Source organism: Symsagittifera roscoffensis, chromosome 4 (assembly GCF_963678635.1).
Source record: "Symsagittifera roscoffensis chromosome 4, txSymRosc1.1, whole genome shotgun sequence".
In the NCBI taxonomy this organism is placed as follows: Eukaryota; Metazoa; Xenacoelomorpha; order Acoela; family Convolutidae; genus Symsagittifera; species Symsagittifera roscoffensis.
In genome coordinates, this window is record NC_087065.1 from 19,007,645 (window position 1) to 19,024,454 (window position 16,810).

The window sequence follows — 16,810 nt, forward strand, 5'->3', positions numbered from 1 at the left end:
AATAGGTAGTCAGAATTATTCGTCGAGCGGCAACTATGCTGACAATACTTGAGCCAAATAATTCTGTTGTCATGAAAAACAAACCCGATAACACATGAAACAAACCATTTGAGCTAAAACACCGCTTTTAAGCAAAACGCAAAAGGTAAATTAAACAAAATCAGAGAAAGTATATACAAAAAATAGGAATAAACCAAAAACGAAAATTGCAACAAAATGAAAATAGCTTACAGCACAAGAAAACTCAGTCATGTTAAAGCCGACCAAGCAACAAAGTCGACTAAGCACAACCAGACAATATACTGTTACCAAAATGGTCGTTGTATCGTTTTTCTGATTGTGCGAAGTCGAATTTTTTTAAGAGCGACTTTTTTGTGCTGTAAGCTATTTTCATTTTGTTGCAATTTTCGTTTTTGAATTATTCCTATTTTTTGTGTATATTTATTCTCAACGTTTAATGACACTTGAAAATGAATTAAAAAGACAATATATTTGAACCATTTTTAAGTGCCGAATTTCGGAGAAAAAAATCAAGTTTAAGCTCTTTGAATTTAACGAACCTGTTGTGTGACACTTTTTCGGCGACGAGGAAAAACCTAGCTTCGCAGTACTTGCGATGCATAACCAACATAGGATGGCAAAACAAGTCGACATAAAGTTAGTCGTTCACTCGAATTTTTTTCTAATTCCAAGAAAACTAGATCTACAACTTGCATCTGCCTAGGTTGTCTTGACAAACAATCATTTTAGAAAAACATGCTCAGTATTTTTTTTAAACTTTGAACTAAGCTTTTATTCGAAAAGACTCCCTCAAAACAAACACATTGAAAATATTTAAACACAGAGGCGAAGCAGAGCTTCGCGCGACTTTCAATAAAACACAAACATAAAAAACATAAATCGAAAAATGTTTAAAACAAACTAGACGCAACAAAGTTTCTCTATGTATCGATAAAAGCCAACTGGGGGCCCAGTTAAAGCTGGAGGTAGTTGTTGCATATTTTTTGAATTTGTTATACTGATGCGGTATGAAACTTAAGAATTTCAAAATTTCGATTTTGCCCAAATTGCCCAAGTTGTTTCTCTACTAAGGTAGGTTTAGAATTTTCAAGAGGACATTTTTTTGAAAAAATTATTGAGTCGCCGCTTCTGCAGGAATGATTTGATGAAGTAATTTTAAAAAATTTTTAAAAAATGCATTCCAAAATCCGTTTGAATGAGCTTCCCACACCCTGTTTTTGGGTTGAATCCAAAATCTGAGATATGGGAGGGTAGTTTTCGGGAAAAATCAACGTTTAAAAAGCGGTCTAAAATCAAAAATTTGACTTTTGCGAGAGGGATAATTTTAGTGTCACGTAGGGCGTAGTCGCTTATTCAGGAGAGCTTCTGAAATTCGTTTTATTCAATGAAACCAAAACCTCAGATTTGGGAGGGCAGTTTTTCAGAAAACAAAAAAGAATCAAAAGTGTGGGTCAAACAATCCCCCCAGTCTTTTGCGAAAGCTGTAGACAGTGGGGTAAAGCAGAAAGAGACTAGGGAGTTTGCAGGCACACAGGCGGTATTTCTATTGATACCACTTTTTTCAGTAAATAGGTAGAATGGGTTTCGAGAAAAACTAAAAATTTTGCAATGAGTGAAAATTATCAAATTCCGAAGCGTCTCGAAAAATTTAAAACAAAATAAAAAACCCATTCCCTACACTTTAAAATACTTGTTTGTATCATACAGGAATTCTAGACAAGCATAAAAATCAATACATTTTTTGAGTTTCAAAGAAGCAGCGGAACAAAACTTACAAAGCGGAAACAAAGCCGATAATCTTTGAGCAGATACCCGTTGAGCCGAAAATGATTTTATGAACAACCAAAAAAAAATCAAGTTCCCCGCTGAAACTACAAACAACAACACTTGCAACTACCATGATACTTGCGGAATTCACAAACCGGGCCTAAACGTTACCTCTACGACAGGTGCGAAGGAACCTGGAAGCCGTTAGATACAGTAATGAAGCAAATTGAAAATTTGCAAAAAAAAATGTTTACGGGAAAAAAGTCTAGTTCCCGATAACACAACACTTGCTTTCGCGAATATATTCATCAAACGATGCAATTAATATGGTGCCACTACGCCGGTAAATTATAAGCCAATGAATCGACCTAAACAAATGATAAATCACTTGGTTCACGGACATTTGAAATATATAAAAAAAACTTCACTGTCATGAAAAATAATGTGTTTCAGAAGATTACTTACAGCAGGAGAAAAATTGAAAAATGGCGTGAACTGCACTTATACACAGAGGCGGAGCAGCGCAAACACTAGAGAGAACACGATAAAAAGCAGCCCTAAAAGTGCAAAGAAAAGGTAGAATTAAGCCTCAAGTTACTAAAAAAAATTCCGATATGTCTCTGATTCGAACCTATGACCTACTTCAACCTAAAAATTTCAGTCTCAAGCACTAACCACTCAGCCACGGACGCTTAATTAATGACAAACAAAAACCACAACTAAAACAGAGGACAGATGCTATGCAACTTCCAATGCTACAGTGAAATTACCATATAAGTTAACACTTTTGTTTGCTAGTTAGGTTAGAAAAAAAAGATGGTTCGTACTAATACACTAACGCTCGCAAGCTGGCTAGTGCATTATCTACCTGCGTAGGTGCATCTTCGAGTCCGAAGTTTTTGGTTCCACAGATTTGTTGAAACTGTACTCTCAGTTCTGCGAAAGTCTCAATGACGACAGCTATGAACACATTCTGAAATAATAAACGGTTGGTCTTTTACAAAAAGGGAAAATTATCGCTAGTTGAATACCAGTTCCCGCGTATTATCGTAAGTTTCAATCAGAAGCCTTCAATGGTTCAAGTGTCCATTAACGGTTGAAGCTATCATAAGAGTTACAGATTGTAGCTAATAATCGATTCGAAACTTAGTAACTAATGATAGAAAGCCGTTGTTAGAAAGCTGTTGTTAAACTTAGTAACTAAAATATGAACTGCATATAAGTAGACTTGATACCAAAATTTTAAAAAGAATTTTTTTTTGAACAATTATCAACCTTTACAAGCCACGCCAGGAAGAAAATAAGCGTGAAGAAGTACACGTATGACTTCCAGAACTCAAATGTATCCTGAGTTTTGTACATGGTCAGTATCCAGCCCTCTTGTGAGGCGCTCTCGTAGACAGTGAATATGCTGTAGATGAAGTGGTCGAATCCATTGTAGTCTCTTTGGTCCCATCTTAGGTGGATTTCCTTGCACTCGTACATCGGAGGACAGTGATAGCCGTAATCTGACCCTGGATAGGGAAAAATTTAATGAAACTGACATAGCACCGAACATGAAAAACTAAATTTTTGTTAAACTTGTTCATAATAATAGCATTTATTTTTCACATGAAACACAGCATGGCAAACAAAATAAATTACCTGAAAAATATGGAATTGCAAATATCTTTAATACTATTTAAAATAGCTAGAAAACCGTTGAAAAAAGTCAATGAATTCAAGGAAACCGAGACTTATTTCTCAATATTTTAGCGACTTTTTCGCAATATTCTCGAATTTTTGAGTTTCCTAGAAAGCAAGTATATCACCTTAATTACCTCACCTTTCAATTTCAAAAACTGTTATGGCTGACACATTTGTGATAAAACTAATCCAGTTTGCGAAACTGATAAAACTTTTTATTTTGCTGCTCTAAAAACTTAAACCCAATCTTCCCGCCTGTTCTTCTTATGCTAATAAAGAGCGTAATTTGCCTTCTATTTGGCATGAACTTGAAGTGCGCTTGATAAAAACTCAAACCGAGAAAAATATGTGAAATTGAACAACTTGAGCGTAAATTTGAGCACGTAGAAGACTTCTTCATGAGAAAAGTAACCTAACATCACATGACTTCAAAAATTTTCTTCACTTCATTCCTTGACACTTGGTCAGAAAATAAGGTTCCGAGGTAACCGTATTGTTAAACGCTTTATTTAAATTGCACTTGTTCATGACTGTGTAAAAATTTCAACACCTACCAATATGTGGGTTGCAATGTGTGTCTGGAATCATGAGGTCATCAATCTGAATATCGGACGCATTAGCATCTTTTAGTATACAATGATGGTTCAGTGCTCCAAAGAACTGCACACCCACTAGTCCATAGAGACAGAGAAAGAATAGAAGAAACATGGTAACATTCCATACTTGCTTGCCAGAACGCCTAAAACAATAATCGTGTTGTGGATGGTTGAGAACACAATATTCCTGAAAATGGGTTTTAAGCCTTTTGCTAGTCTAGCTGACCAGCAATCGTGCTGACCAACAAAATCTTAAGAAAATATCTAAATACGGCTCACAAATCTTGTATTGACATTTACGAGAATCATAGCTTATCGTTTTAAAACCTTTGGGCGCAGCGCTCATGCAGAAAAAAATCAACTAAATTGTTATTTTGATTGAGCTCAGAAACACAGGTTTGGCACAGTAGGTCTCGAGAAAAGTATAAAAATATTCAAAAAACGGTCAAGAAATGAATTTTGACTTTTCCGAGGGCCATAATGTGTCAAAAAAAATTGGGTGTAGTCGTGCATGCAAAGGAGCTTCTTTCAGCCCGTTCTTTGGATTGAACTAAAATACTTAGAAATGGGAGGATATATTTTATTTTTTTGGTAGAAATCACTAATTTAGAAAAAAAAACGCTCAAAAAGTTTTTTTTAAAAAACGTTTCTTCGAACATTAGCTTTTTGTGTAAAAAAATTGCCAGTGACCGTTAATAAATGGGACCTTCCCACAACCCGTTATTTTCATAGAACACAAAATCTCAGGTTTCGGAGGTTGGTTTCCGAAAAAAAGTGAAAAGATTCAAAAAACTGTCAAAAATTAAAAATTGCACTATTCCGAGGGCCATAACTTTGTGTAAAAAAAGTTGGGCGTACCCGCTTAAGGAGGGGACCTTTTCAAATCTGTTCATTGAAATAAAAAAATCAGATTAGGTAGGCAAGTTTTAGAGAAAAATTTAAAAAAAGTTTTAAAAAAATCGGATAAATACCACACTTGACCCCCTACGCATTTTCCTTGAGGTAGTCATAATAGCGATGTAAAACACACCCTGCGATATAGTTCCTTCCCACCCTAGAGGATGGTCGGATCAGTAAAAATGATCCATTTATTCACATTCAAGAGACGAAACCTGTAAATCATACCTGAACACTTTGGAGACCTTATTGTCCTCGGAATTGAATCCAACTGACTTATTGGCAGTCACTCTGAACGACAAGTAGTGTCTCAGGGGTCTCAGAATGATTAAAGTACGCGGAAGCCTCAGGATCACAATGGGACAATAAGGATTGAATACCCTCATCAGAAACAAACCCTAGAAGCACAAAAACATGTGTTAGAATTTTAATAGTTGGGTCCCAAAAACTTAGATGGATCCCTGAAGAATATTTTCAGGCCTTTAAATCTTCAAAAACCTCTTTTCTGTTTTTTTTTTACCTGCCATTTTCAAGTTTTCATTAAAAATACATGGTTTTTCCAGGAACAACAATAATTTCTGTACCAAAAATTTCAATAGTTAATACACTTTAGTTTTAACTCAATAATTAACTATGAACATAATTAGTACACTTACTTGTATTATAAGTGAGATCCAATGAAAAGCAGAGATGATTGCGTCAAATATCATCGAGAAAGAAAACGGTCGAGCTGCTTCGTCAAGAGTCGACTTCTAAAAAAAACGAGTTCTTCAGTATCCCAAAAACAGTAGACAAAGTAAATGCATCGCAAATGAGAACCCATGAAAACTACTCAGCAAAATGCTTACATATGCCAATTCACCAAAAGCTTCTGCAAACTGGCTTAAAGTTAGAATCTCGATTCCATTCCAATTAATAATTTTAAGCTTACCCTTCTTGCAGCATGGAGGAACGTCGATAAAGTCTCAAGCGAGAACAGCAATGCCAAGAAGAGATCGACAGAAAACAGAGTCCAGAACACAGTCAAATTCGGTTCGAATTCTGCCTGATTCTCAGCTGAATTGGATGAAAGTTTAGAAGGTTTGACTTTGGTGAAGAGCATGTTGGGAGTGTTTACACAAATTGAGATGAAGCTGACGAAGCAACTCAGCAAGAGGATACCTTGGGTCCACTTAAACAAAGAGATAAGTCATAGTTAATGGGTTCTAACATGAACATTTACTTAAAATAACAAAACCGTAAGATCTGTTTTCAATCCAGTTTTGGTGAATGACATGAGTCTGATCTAGACAGTGAACTTAATAACGAGCAAAACAATTAAAAATGAAGGCATTTTGGTGGGTATTTCGGGGGGCGTAGCGATTAGCCTATGAGCATGCGATAATTGCTTCAAGTGGGTGCGCTTTCAGATAAAAACAAATTAGCCTAAACTTTAAAATTTCCGAAACTCGAAAATAATTAAACATGGAAGCTAAAAATTGAACTTCGCCAGATACATTTGGCTAAATGCTCGCTGTTCAGAACTGCAAATTTCAGCAAACAAAACGTGAAATAGCGAATCTTCTAATTGGCATTCTTTAACTTGGGCATGCTAATCGACACATGCTAATAGACCGGTCCCTATGTAATTCAGCAAATAAGGCGCTAAACGAATAATTGATTCACGATTTGATTACCTCAAATCGAACTTGAAAAAGAATGACTAATATCATAATAGTAATTTGTTCCCAAACGATATCTAGTAACAGGGTTATTTATAAAAATTTACAAATACAAATCGTATGGGATAACACCATTAAGCCAGCACTGCCTGTTTTCAGGTGTCTCATTAAGCGGAGAAAATTAAATTCTTAGTTCTAATGGACCGTTCTACTGGATACCCTCTTTCAATCTTTTCTTAAAAATATATATATTTATTGTTTACTCCATAACCTAGAACACAACACAATCAAATTCTACATTCATCAAAATAAATCTCCAAGCATGCCCAACAAAACCCTGCTTCCTAGTATAAAAATTCTACAAAAACGCACCACTTGTTATACAATAAAAAATGGCACGTCAGCTAGCCCAAAAAAGGCCGCAACTGACTCGAAAAAAATAACGTTTGTCTGGAAAGCGGATGAATTTAAGAAATAATACAACTGGCAGGGCTAAATATGCATTAAGCGGATACTGAGTAGACGACTGTTGAGCCAAAAAAATCAAAACAGCTATAAAACGACTTGAGCCAAAGAAATCCTAAGTTTTACCCCCCCCCCCCAACCACGCATACCTTTCCGTAAGCACAAAAACAATTTAAAAGTTAGGTTCTTCATACAACGAATTAACAGATATGCATCAGCTGAAACCATTTAGCCCGAAAAAAAACCTTAAAGAGAAAAAAAAACGAAAGAAAGAGCAGAAGAAGCTTCTACAGAGCAGCCGTGGCCGAGTGGGTTAGGCATGCAACTCTCAAACTGAGGGTCGTATGTTCGAATCCCGGTTTTCTCTCGATTGGAGGGGTCCCAGTGTCATCCACTTCCTCAAAGTGGGACCAGCTACGGCGAAATGGGTGACATTTCCCTCCCCCACGGTTTGTACTGCACTGAGTAGGACCGGGGGTTTAAAAAAAAACATTTAACGCGGAGCTGGGCTATCGAAAATCCTTAGCATTTCAAGGATTACTTTTTGTTCCTCAAATCAAATTCTTTGCGCTATTCGCGACAAATATTCAGCGCCCACAAAACCTCTAGACCAGTTTCGAAAAAACTTTCCAAAGTTTCAAAGAAAAATTGAAATACTCAAGACGGTTCAGATTGATTCAACCATTTCTCCTACCCCTTATTGAAAAGGGGGAAGAGGGGATTTAGTTTTTACAGGCCTGGTTATTCTTTCTCATATAGCATAGAGAGGGTGTGGTGGTATTTTTTTGCCGATCTCCAAAGTATTAAAAGAGATCCGATGTTTCAAACTTCAATAAAAAAAATAATTTCGATACATCTATCATAAATAAACAAATTTTGAAGCTTACAAAACTTCTTAAAAACACAAATGACATAAACATATTTGCAGCAGTTCGATGTTAGTTTGGATAAAAAATTATTATTCTCTTAATTGCATTTGAGCTTGCATTTAAAGAAGTACATCCAGACCTGACAAAGAAATTAAGAAATAAATTCTAAAGATTCTTTTCGTTCTGATCGAACTGAAAAAATATATACTTAAGTCAAGATCAACAACATACACTCTACTAGTCTATCAACTTACTTTACTTTCCAGCCACTTGGGGTTGAGGGGGCTAATTGCAACTGCATTGGGGTCTAGTCGATCATCAAACGCGGCTTCTGCCATGGCATTCACAGTCGGCGAGGATGGGAGACCCACTGGAGTGACCCCTCCTGCACCTATTTGTACTTGATGCTGAGGTGCTACCTGCTCAGAAAAAGCAAAAATTGAATTCACCAGATCAAAGTTCGAAGGCATGAACACGTTGCGTTTCAAGTCAGTCTACAAAATGCTTTTCGATGAATTTAAGTTTCTAATTTCTAATATTGAAATGAAACATTGTTAAATGGTCTATGTAAAAACTAGACTTCACAAAATTGAACAAAAATTGGTCTATAGGTAGCATGATTTCTATTAGAAGAAAGACTGTTTCTATACATGATTTAAGTACGAAATCAGTGAAGTCACAGAAAAAACTAGAATACTCCACCATGAACATACCTGCTGAGGAGATGGAGATCCCGGGGGTGCTCCTAGTGCCGCTGGGTTGGGAGAGAGGTTACCTCCTGTAGGAGTATGGCCTGATCCACTTTGACCACTGGGCGACACTGAGGCCACGGCAGCCACCATTGGGATCGAAGACAATTGCAGACCCTGTTGGGGCCGAATTACCGCCTCTTCCATTGCAGTTGGAAGGCTCAACGCTCACTTCAGAACATATCTGAACCTCATAAGCAATTTTACTCTGAAAACAACTATTAAAGTAACAGAGAAACAGACATGCTAGATAATGAACCAAAAAAAAACTGAAAATTGTCCGGTTTTCTCTAACTTTTGAGTTTAATAAAACAAATAACAACATTTTAAATCTATTTGAATTTCCAAAACCGTTTAGCACTGGCTTTTATGGTACAATTTAATCCAATTTGAGAAAAAAATAATTAATTGTTTTAACTGCTGACATTAAAAAAATAATTTTAAATCACTACCAAATTAAAACACAGAGGCGAAGCTTCGCTTCGCAAACACTTGCGAGAACACAACCGTAAAGCAACTCAAGTAGCAAAAATCCCAAAGCATAAAGCCACATAGTGTTTAAATTGTGCATTTCAAAAAATTGTGAGATAAATTGACTTGAAAAATTTTCTGAAATCGACTTTTTCATTATTGTAATGTTGTTTGAAATAAACCATTTTTTCGAGTTTCCGATTCATTTGATGAATTAACACAGAAGCGAAGCTGCGCTTCGCAAACACAAGCGATGAAAATGCAAAAAAGAGCTTTAAACAGGCAAAACAACGCGAATTAAGAAAAAAATTAAAAGACACCTTGAAAGTTTTTGCTGAGATTATTAGTATCACGTTCTCACATCTGCTCCACGACCACTTTTAATTTTACTACTACTAGCCATCAATAAAACAGCTACAGTTTCTATTAAGCTGCCAATGTTATGCAGCAAAAATTCGACCAAAAGAAAACAAAAATTATTAAAATGCTCCAGATATGAATAATCCGACCTGTTGATTAGAAATCATACGTCCTCGCATCTGCGCTAAGGTCGCTTCCAAAAATCGATCAACTTTTCTTACATCCATAAATTTTTCTCTACCACAGCATGGGAATAGTCTCTGCTTTCCACACCATGATTTCTAGATTGAAAATTTCCGAGAATAGTGACGAAATTCTAAAAAAAAAAGTAAAAACTAAATAGGAACTTTTCCGAATTACATAACAGCTTTTTTATTAAAAACAATTAAAACAGATTACTCAGGCAACTCCAAGCGTCATGTTACTTTTAATGAACTATCAATCTCAGATTCAACAGGGTAGTTTTTGAAAAAAAAATCTAAACATAGGCGCTACGCGCAATACACCGAAGGCATAGAAACTGAAGCAAAAACCAAACAACTTGAACAACTAATAATTGAAGAATAACAGTTCTAGAACAAAAAATCGTACTAATACATGTATACACCAAAATTTTGCTATATCGAGAAAGAGCCTGAAATAACAGTTCTAGAACTAAAAATCGTACTAACACATGTATAGGTTAAATTTTTGATATATCAACGAAGATCATAAAATAACACTTCTAGAACTAAAAATCGAATGAATAAAATGCAGTAATGGTAAATTTGAAAACAGATTCAAAGAAAATTATCACAAAGAACTCATCTACTGCTAGTCAATCAAAAATATAACAAGGTACATTTGAACGATTTGAGTACATTTGAGAGACATAACAAAAATTTGTCTACAACTAGATATCCAGAAAGTGTAAAGCAGTCTTAAGCGTACTACTAATAGGCGGTGTGTAAACGTGATACAACGCCTTGGGTGAACTCGAGCGTAATGGACGGGTTCTCGAGAAAGAACTCAGACAGGCTTACTTCGTTTGTGCATGGAGCGGGCAAAAGATTTAAATCTATCAGAAACCGGCGTTTGTCACTAATAACAACGTGTGCAACATCTTTTGGCGTTGGTGCCCGACTGACAAGTCCACATGCCGGATTCTTGCACTTCAGAACTTTTCCCTGCAACCGAAAATGATTTCAGTTTTTATTCAACAACGATACAATAGTTTTCAATGCATCAACAAATAAACAAAACACACCTGATAAATAAATAAGCAATAAAAAAATAAATCAATACATAAATAAATAAATAAATACATAAATGAATACATAAATAAATAAATATATAAATAAATAAAAGCAAAAGTGAAATGTACAAATAATTAAATAGACATGAAAAAATATATATGAACAAATAACCAAACAAACAGACCCATAATATGAATAAATGAAAATAAATAAATGAAATAAATACACATACATAAATAATAAAAGCAAAACTAAATGAAAGAAAGAATAATTAAATAAATATAGAAATAAATATCAACAAATAAACAAAACACACCTGATAAATAAATAAGCAATAAAAAAATAAATCAATACATAAATAAATAAATAAATACATAAATAAATACATAAATAAATAAATAAATAAATAAATAAAAGCAAAAGTGAAATGTACAAATAATTAAATAGACATGAAAAAATATATCTGAACAAATAACCAAACAAACAGACCCATAATATAAATAAATGAAAATAAATAAATTAAATAAATACACACGCAGAAATAATAAAAGCAAAACTAAATGAAAGAAAGAATAATTAAATAAATAAACAAAACACGTGATAAAAATAAACAAAAATAAATATGTACATACATAAATTATAAATAAATATAAGCAAACTAAACATAATTAAATAAATAGAAGAACAGATAATTAAATAAATAAAGATGAACAAATAAAGAAACAAACATACGCAATAACGTGACATAGCGCGATATAGTCCAGCCCACATGATAATTGATAACTGTGGACGTTATTTGTCGACACTTGACAACAGACAACATTAAAAAAAAACCCGTTACACGATACCATAACACCTTGACTAAAGTCTTCGGTGTAAAAATGGGCAAAATTTCAGATAATGGACATTTTGTAACGCAATATTTTTTCTAAAGGCAGGGCATAGCCGATTGCCCAGATAAAATTCGCATAACTGATTTTATTTTTCAGTTAAACCTTCAATCTCCGATATTGCAGGGCAGTTTTTGAGGAAAAAAATTTTTAAAAATTAATCATAATGTCAAAAAATGGGCTTGTTTGAGGCCATAACTTTTTCTCTTGAATTCAGGTAATAGCTCTTTGAGAAGGGGATATCCCATAAATTGTAATCTCTGATTTGCGCATTTAATATTTGAGAAAGTGAAAAAATTTAAAAGAAACAGGCCAAAAACCTCCCTATTGAAAAATTCTAAGACCGTAGAACGTGAGGTAAAATTTACTAACGATATTTGCTGCCACATAGAAGATCAGCCGACTTTTCCATTTATACCATTTTTTTTAAAATACTCAGTAGTTTTTGAGAAATGAAATTTCTGCAAAAAAAACAAAAAAAATTTCCAAAGCGTTGCAAAAAAAAACGAAAAACAACAAATCCCATACATTTTCATAATACATGTTTTTTTCTTTCAAACAGGACCTAACACTAGCAAAAAAAAACAAAGCAGTAACATATTCCATTAAAAATTTTATGCTTTCATAAGCCTAAATATGATTAAATATACCAAAAGCGCCACCAAAGGAGCACTTTTATTTGCGACTTGGGTTGGAAAAATGCGAAGGTTCGTACTAATACACTCGCCTTGCAAGTGTAAACAAGCGTGGAAAGAAATTCGAGTCTTTTCCCGGAAAAACCAATCGACCTAAATGAGTGCAATCTAAACAGCTCGGTACACATTTCTTTAGATGCAGCAACACTCATGAATAACAAGTGAAATTTCAGCGGTTACAGTGGTGTTTCGGAAGCTTGGACTCGTTGTGTCTTAAAAGGGCCAGAACCAACCTTTTATGAGACTAAGCGAATCGCAACAATTTTTTAGAAATAAATCTCAAAAACGTGTAAAGCCAAAGAGCCGATTGCTTCGCAACTAGCATTAAAACCTCTTTCCAAAAATGGTATGTAAAACAGAAACGGATATGAAAATCTAACAAAGAAACTAACAAAAAAATTGATGATCGAAGAAGAAATCAAATGAAACAAAAAAATGACTTGTCAAGTTAAAAAACTTTTTTTGAACTTTGAAACTAAGCAAAGCGACAGTTAAAAAACTTACTTTTTGAACTTTGAAACAAAGCAAACAGGCAGTTAGAAAAATGTTTAAAAAAACAAGGAAACCAAAAAAGGTTGACTCAACTTTCGAAGAAAAAAAATTACCATGTTGGAGATCTTTGAAATACTGTTCAAGATTTGCACTTTTTTTCTTTATCCTATTGTAGGGAAAAATGTTTCAACAGGTAATTTTTATTATTCCACAGGAAACTAGGAAATTAAAAGTCCTTCAAGTTTTACCTGACCTTACACTTCGGTGAGCGCTCGACTAGCATAAGTTTGAAACATGAAAATGTATCGACTAGCATAAATTTGATGCCTTTATTTCTCAGAAATACAAAACAAAAATCATAATCCGTTCAAATTGAAACAAAAATGCATTTCTTAGAAAAAAAATGAGCTAATGAGAAATTAAGCAATCAACTAGCAATTTAAACGGATCAACTTAATAATCATACGCCCAACCCCCAACCATACTACCCCCACCACACCCCCACCCCAACAATTCCCCCTCGAGAAAGGGGTGGGAGATTGTAAAGTAGATCGAGTTTGAATGTTTGGGGAGGGGGGAGGGGAGGATGTTAACTTTGTCAAATTTAATTGGTGAGTTCGTTCGAAATAAATATTTTATACAGAAATTGTTTTCAAAATTACAACTTGGCTAAGGGGGATATTCAAGGGTAGGTCACTTAGGGGGGATATTGAATTGGCATATCCCTAAATTTATCCCCTTTTGCTAAAGGGGGAGATTCGTTACAAGCTTTAAAACTATCGGATCTACTTAAAAACCGCCCCCCTATGGTACCTACATAAGAATCTCCACCCCTAAAAAATAAATGCAGTAAATTAGCGCTGAGCTTTCTATTGAGAACTCCTACTTTGCTGCATTCTGATTGGTCGAAAAATCGATCATTTTGATCTACTTAACAATCTCCCCCTTTTCTTAATTAGATCCAAACTATCATATGCTAAACCGTCAACTTAGTTCTTTATGGGGGGATATTCGTTACTAGGTACCAAGGGTAGGGTATAGTTCAAAGGATCGTAGAATTGTAAGGTTGATCCATATTTTGTGCAAAATGATTTAGTTTTGCCAGTATTTGTTTCACTGGCGAGCAAGGGACTTATTTGAATTTTCTGTTTGGATTTATATGCTAGTCGATACATTTTTCAATTTTGAAACTGAAATGCTAGTCGTGCTTTATGCTAGTTGATACACCACCTTACACTTCTGCTGTCCGATGGTGAATTTAGCCTTCATTAAATAAACAACTTGGGCGAACTTGAAAAAAAATCATGAGTCAAACCGCGAAAAATCAAATTTGAAAAAGCAAAAAATCATCAAGACCTATTTAAATCAAAATCTTGTCTTACTTTTACACCACGATTTTCAAGAGATTTTTAAGACACCAACTTTTTTTGATAAAATTAACCCAACTTGAGAGCACTTGGCAAAAATTCACAATTTTTTTGCTATCGGGGAGATTAGGTTCTCTTTCCTTATATAAATTCTAAGTGAATTTAAAAAGAAATCAAAAGTCGGATCTCTATAATTAAAATTGAGCGCAAACTTACTTTTTCCTGAAAACAAGCAAAAACCACAACCCACAAATCGTTGAAAAACATCATATATAAACGCGCTTCAAATAAGTAGATATAGTTTAAACAATTCGAAACTGAGCTATGAAGATAGAAGACGAAAAATTGCAAAAAGCAAATATAAACAGAAATGAGAGACGGAAAAAATTGTATAGATTTTGAGAAAAAAAAACTTTTTTTTGAGACACTACTAGAAGACCGAAGATTGCTACAAGTTCAGATCCACTAGATTAAGAGCTTACGAATTTCATTGTTCTTTAATTGTTTAAATTGTAATCGATAATTATTTTTTTTAAAACTCGCAAAGATTTCCAGAACGACTCAATTTTTTGAATTAATTCTGAAGATGAGACTTGGAAAGGACAGTGGCATTGCACATAGCTTAATATCAAGAATGCATTTAAAACATTCAAAGTAGCAATGAAAAACGATTTCAAAGACACTCACGGTTCAAGGCGAAATAGTTTTTATTTAGCGCACAATTTTTTCCCACAGCATTGCCGACAAAAGAACTATCGCCAAACTTCATTTTTAAAATGTCAAGAAGTTTACCAAAAACCTTTTGAATTATTGAAAACGCCCAATAAGTTTGATGAAAACTATAACTGTAATTGGTAGCAAAAAGCTCTGACAGACAGAGGAACTAATTCAGATGACTGACACAACTTAGATGATCAGCCAGTGATTTTCGACATTTTTGCATCAAAAGTTTGAAACCGAACAACCTACAGTTTTTCGTCAGACGAAAATTGATTGCGAGGTTGTCGATTAATCGACAATTACGCGCGCTTGAATTTATAACACTGCGCAGAAAATTGGATTTGACTATCAAACTAGTGAAAAATAACAAAAATCGAACCGTTAATGATATTTTATTTTAAAAAATCCTTAGTTAATGATCTTTCCACAAAACAATATATATTGGGCCGCCTCACAGCAACGAGAAACACAAACAGGACTGAATATGATAGAAAAAAACTTCAACACAGGTGAGGCTGAGCTTTGCACCTTTTGCGATTCAAATAGGAATGACTGATTCAAATCAAACGGAAACATCAAAAAATTAGTATTGTCCATGAATAATTGCAACAAAATCCCAAAATATCTGGAACATAATTGTCTGCAACGTCAAAAACTTTACAAAGAGCTTTCGGACTGCTATAGGGAAATCGAATTTTCAAAAAAAAACCTAATTTCTGCGGCCGTCGAACTAGGCTGACAAAAAAAGGAGACCGAAAACAATCTGGACGAAAATTTTCTGCTAGCAAAAAAATTACTTCTCGACTGAAGAAGAACTCCGGGCATTTGTCGTCTCAAAGATGGGTGTACAACAACTTGGAAGAAAGCTGAAACTTCAAAAAAAAGTTGGACTATGGGAATTAAGCCGACAAAAATAAACAGACGGACGATAGCTCGACAAAGCACAAAAACTCTAATTTGCAACAAAGGAATAGATTACCGCTATGCTTGATGCGCCGGATGGTTGATTAAATTTGAGTCTAAAATAACCAAGCGGTAACAAAGCCGAAAATAAGTGAGCAGAAACCTTTCATGTCGAAAAAAAATTCGAAAACAAAAACTTTTATGTAATAAAAAATTTTCATGTCCCTTTCCCCCTCAGAACACAGGCACGCGCACAAAAACCTTTTTCGATCACCAAACGACACAATAAGAGGCCACAAGGTCATTATAAATTAAGCCAAAATTTTTACAATTCGAGTTGGTAAAGCAACAACCAATGTAAAACACTTAAAGCCATTACAATGATTATAGTTTACAGCAAGGCAACGATACTAAATGAGGCAACTAAGTCGAAAAAACAAGCAGAAAAAAAATTGGCCGAAATTTTTTAAAACTGGAATATTTACCGTTTGAAAAAAAAAAAGGTCCTAGTCAGACTCGAACCCAGGACCTCTGCCGATCCAGGCGTATGTTACCTTCTAAGCAACGAATATACGAAAAGTTCAAAAAAATTCAATTAAAGAAAGCCCTAAGTAACGAAAAGCTAAGTGTGCAGGAGATACTAAGAAATTTGAATTCATTATGCACAAAGGTATCACCAGGAGTTCAGATGAGTCCTGTGAACAAAGTTATTGACGGGAAATCTATTACCCGATTGCAACACCCTTGGTTATCGCACGGGTAATCAAACTTTCGCAAAAAAAATTGCAGAAAACATAAGCCGCACTAAGCAATAATTTTCCAGTTTCAAGATTCACGATTCGATGAGTTATCCGAAAAGCAGGATTTCGCTACCTCGAAGTTTCGCAGAGTTTTTTTATTCAAAATTCATATTCATCTCAATTTTTGGTTCTGGTCACTTAAATTCGCTAGTGTAAAAATTGGACC

General features: G+C 34.6%; 1 protein-coding gene across 1 annotated transcript in view; it reads right to left on the reverse strand.

The window, feature by feature from the left end:
• The window catches only part of LOC134844601 (sodium leak channel NALCN-like), a 135,523-nt gene that overhangs the window by 42,354 nt on the left and 76,359 nt on the right, over positions 1 to 16,810 (reverse strand). The window contains exons 2-9 of the mRNA XM_063861358.1: positions 8,676 to 8,918; positions 8,217 to 8,381; positions 5,899 to 6,138; positions 5,624 to 5,719; positions 5,196 to 5,365; positions 4,029 to 4,213; positions 3,064 to 3,302; positions 2,657 to 2,761 (exon numbers count right to left, since the gene is read on the reverse strand). Of these exons, the coding sequence (XP_063717428.1) occupies positions 2,657 to 2,761; positions 3,064 to 3,302; positions 4,029 to 4,213; positions 5,196 to 5,365; positions 5,624 to 5,719; positions 5,899 to 6,138; positions 8,217 to 8,381; positions 8,676 to 8,858 (1,383 nt within the window). The 5' untranslated portion in view covers positions 8,859 to 8,918. The remainder of the gene's footprint in view (positions 1 to 2,656; positions 2,762 to 3,063; positions 3,303 to 4,028; positions 4,214 to 5,195; positions 5,366 to 5,623; positions 5,720 to 5,898; positions 6,139 to 8,216; positions 8,382 to 8,675; positions 8,919 to 16,810) is intronic.